We start from the raw sequence: 3,087 nt of genomic DNA, 5'->3' as shown, positions 1-3,087 counted from the left end.
TAGTACACTGGTTGGTCTATTAGTAATGCTAGTAGTACACTGGTTGGTCTATCAGTAATGCTAGGAGTACACTGGTTGGTCTACTAGTGATGCTAGGAGTACAATGGTTAGTCTACTGGGAATTCTAAGAGTACACTGGTTGGTCTACTAGTAATGCTAGTACAATGGTTAGTCTGCTAGTAATGCTAGGAGTACACTGGTTGGTCAATTAGTAATGATATCGATCATAGGAGTACACTGGTTAGTCTACTAGTAATGCAATCATCATAGCAGTACACTGGTTAGTCTACTAGTAATGCTATCGATCATAGGAGTACACTGGTTGGTCTATTTGTAATGCTAGGAGTACACTGGTTGGTCTATCAGTAATGCTAGTAGTACACTGATTGGTCTATCAGTAATGCTAGGAGTACACTGGTTGGTCTACTAGTAATGCTAGGAGTACACTGGTTGGTCTATTAATGCTATCAACCATAGGAGTTAAGTGGCGCCATATATCGTGGGGTCCTTGTGTAAGAGTGTAAGATTGCACTGATGAGATATCTCTTGAAACCATTAGCTTGCATTTCGTTTATTATATAATGTAAAATATCTGAATTACTGGAATAATATAATAAACATTATTTAAATGATTTAAAAAAAAACAAAACATGTACACTAAGTGCGCTTCATTAATATGGAATCTTACTTTATTTTATTGTTCAACCTTGCTATATTATTGTAAAATTCCGCTGTTGTTGATTTTCGTTGGGCCTTCCCACTATTAGCATATACGATTCCATTAATCCTTGAATTTCACTGACGAGGGGTGCCCCTGTCCTTGAACTGCAGCGCGTCCTGTTGCTTTCAAATATATTCACAATTTATTATTTGTTAATACATGTAGATCATTGAAACTCCAATGAGCTTTAGTACACGTATTTTTTATGCGTCATAATAAACATTAATTATCCCTCTTAGATTATGTAAGTTTATATTTACTTCTTTAATTCTGTTATTTTACTCATATATTTAATTAATTGCATATTTTTTTTTGTATATAACCTGTATTTTAAATAATTTTTATTTTGTGCATATACTTACTTACTAGATTTTCATATGTATGTTATTTTCTTTTTCTTCTCTCAATATTCTCATGTTTTTTCTAATCATCGTAATGTACTGTACATTTTCTTCAATGAATTTATGTACCTATATTATCTGTTAACATCATATGTTATTTTATTTTTTGAATCATTATGGTTGTTAAATTTTTTTTTTCTTAGCACTAATGAAGGCCTGAAATTCATTTAGTAATAAATAAGTTTTACTTATTTGTCTACTTCACTGACCACACTCACAACCTTCTTCTTATATTTTTTAAACAACTTTGATTTATTAATAGAAATAAACAAAATACTACTCGAAATTTAGAGATAAGCATTCTGACCTCTATATAACTCTATATTTCCAGAGAACTATTGTATTTGAGGATTCCTTTTTTAGCCCATTCCACTGCCTTCTGGAATTCCCTCCACGTTGATATTCGGGCACGACTGACGCTACTTGGACCTTAGAGTAGTAAACGCTTTCCCTTTAAAAGTAAAATGTGGTCTAAGGCACTTTGTTCTCACCACACTTCATTTTAATAAAAATAATAATGCTTTTAAAAAGTAGGATATGCTTGTAACTAGAATGTTAGCAGAGAAAGCTTGGTAATCCCTTTTTAGAAACTAAATAGGACTTCTCTTTAATGTGCTGAATATCTCAAAGCTCCACTTTTTCGTTGAATAACTGGTATATAAATAAAATAAAAATCATATTATAAAGAAGATTTAAGCAATTTTTTTAAGAATATTTTTTTTATCTTTCTTTTTTTTTATTTGCACCTGTAAATGTACTTTACAACCAGCAAATGAGATATTCTATCCAAGCATGGCATGAGGGAAATAGCACCCAGTGGTGCATCCTCCTGAAGTACAGGTCACTTAAAGGAAAGGGTAATTTAAATGATAGGAAAGAAGAACAGGATTCTTCGACTGGTGTTTAACTCAATGAAGAACCTCAAATTCTTACTAAAATTGTTTGTACAGTACAACTTTTAAATATGTGTACACAGAAAATGTGTATACAGAAAATTTCGTATTTATAAAATAAATATCTGATACTTAATAGTTATATTTAAATTTGTAGTAATTTTAATTATATAGTAATTATATTAGTTAGTAGTAAGCACTGAAGAAGAGGTGTATATTTAAATAAGTTGTGCATATACCTTGCAAAAAGCACTTAATGTTATAATTACAGACTGGTTTTTCGTGCAATTGCATATTTTGTGCCATAGCTCAGAATTCCACCAAACCTCAACAGAAATTGGAATCATGAAAAATACATTCAAATGACAATAATTTTAATTTTTACAAAATTGGATGTTTGTTTTTTTTTTTTTTTGCACAAAAATGCACATATTAATGTTTTTGAGTTAAATTTTTGTTTTGTGGTATATAATTTAATAATCAAACTAAATTTCTCATGAACACAATAATATTTATTTTATTTTTTTTTCTTATTTAAGTTATAGTTTAAAACTGACAAATTTGATGTAAAGTACACAATTTTTGATTACTTTAATGAGAAGTATGTATAGTTACTAGTCAAAATTGATGAGTCTGCCAAGTATACGTAGTGGGAATAAAAAATGGCAGCTGTTTCAAAACGTTAAAAATAATTAATTTTTCATTCGGAGCTCTATATCATTAAAACAAAAATGGAAAATCTAAGAGAACATTATTGAAAGTAGAGTAAAATTTCTGAAATGTAAGCTCTAATAAAGCTATTTACGTTTAATAGTTCTCGAGATATAGCAATTTAAAAATTTCATAAAAATGTTGTACAGAACGTACTTAGTAACAGTAGTTAATGAATTTATATTAAAAAATCTAAATCTCAAAAACCATTTGACGTACAGATGTCTATTAGCACTCAAATTAAAGCTATATATGGACTATAAAGTAGTTTATGACCTTCGTAGAAGTAGTAGTTTTCATGATATTTGCTAAAATAAATTGATTTCTAGTTTTTCGGACAAATTTTCATTTGCCAAATTTA

General features: G+C 29.4%; 1 protein-coding gene across 1 annotated transcript in view; it reads left to right on the top strand.

The window, feature by feature from the left end:
• LOC106681230 (uncharacterized) overlaps nucleotides 1-2,153 on the top strand; it is a 32,829-nt gene extending 30,676 nt beyond the window's left edge. The window contains exon 6 of the mRNA XM_014421438.3: nucleotides 1,963-2,153. Coding sequence (XP_014276924.1) covers nucleotides 1,963-2,029 — 67 coding nt within the window. The 3' untranslated portion in view covers nucleotides 2,030-2,153. The remainder of the gene's footprint in view (nucleotides 1-1,962) is intronic.
• The last annotated feature ends 934 nt before the right edge of the window (nucleotides 2,154-3,087 follow it).

This window comes from Halyomorpha halys, unplaced genomic scaffold (genome assembly GCF_000696795.3).
Source record: "Halyomorpha halys isolate HHAL.00 unplaced genomic scaffold, Hhal_1.1 Scaffold321.1, whole genome shotgun sequence".
NCBI lineage: Eukaryota > Metazoa > Arthropoda > Insecta > Hemiptera > Pentatomidae > Halyomorpha > Halyomorpha halys.
Note: the sequence above shows the minus strand (reverse complement) of the source record. Positions and strands in the feature narration are given on the sequence as shown.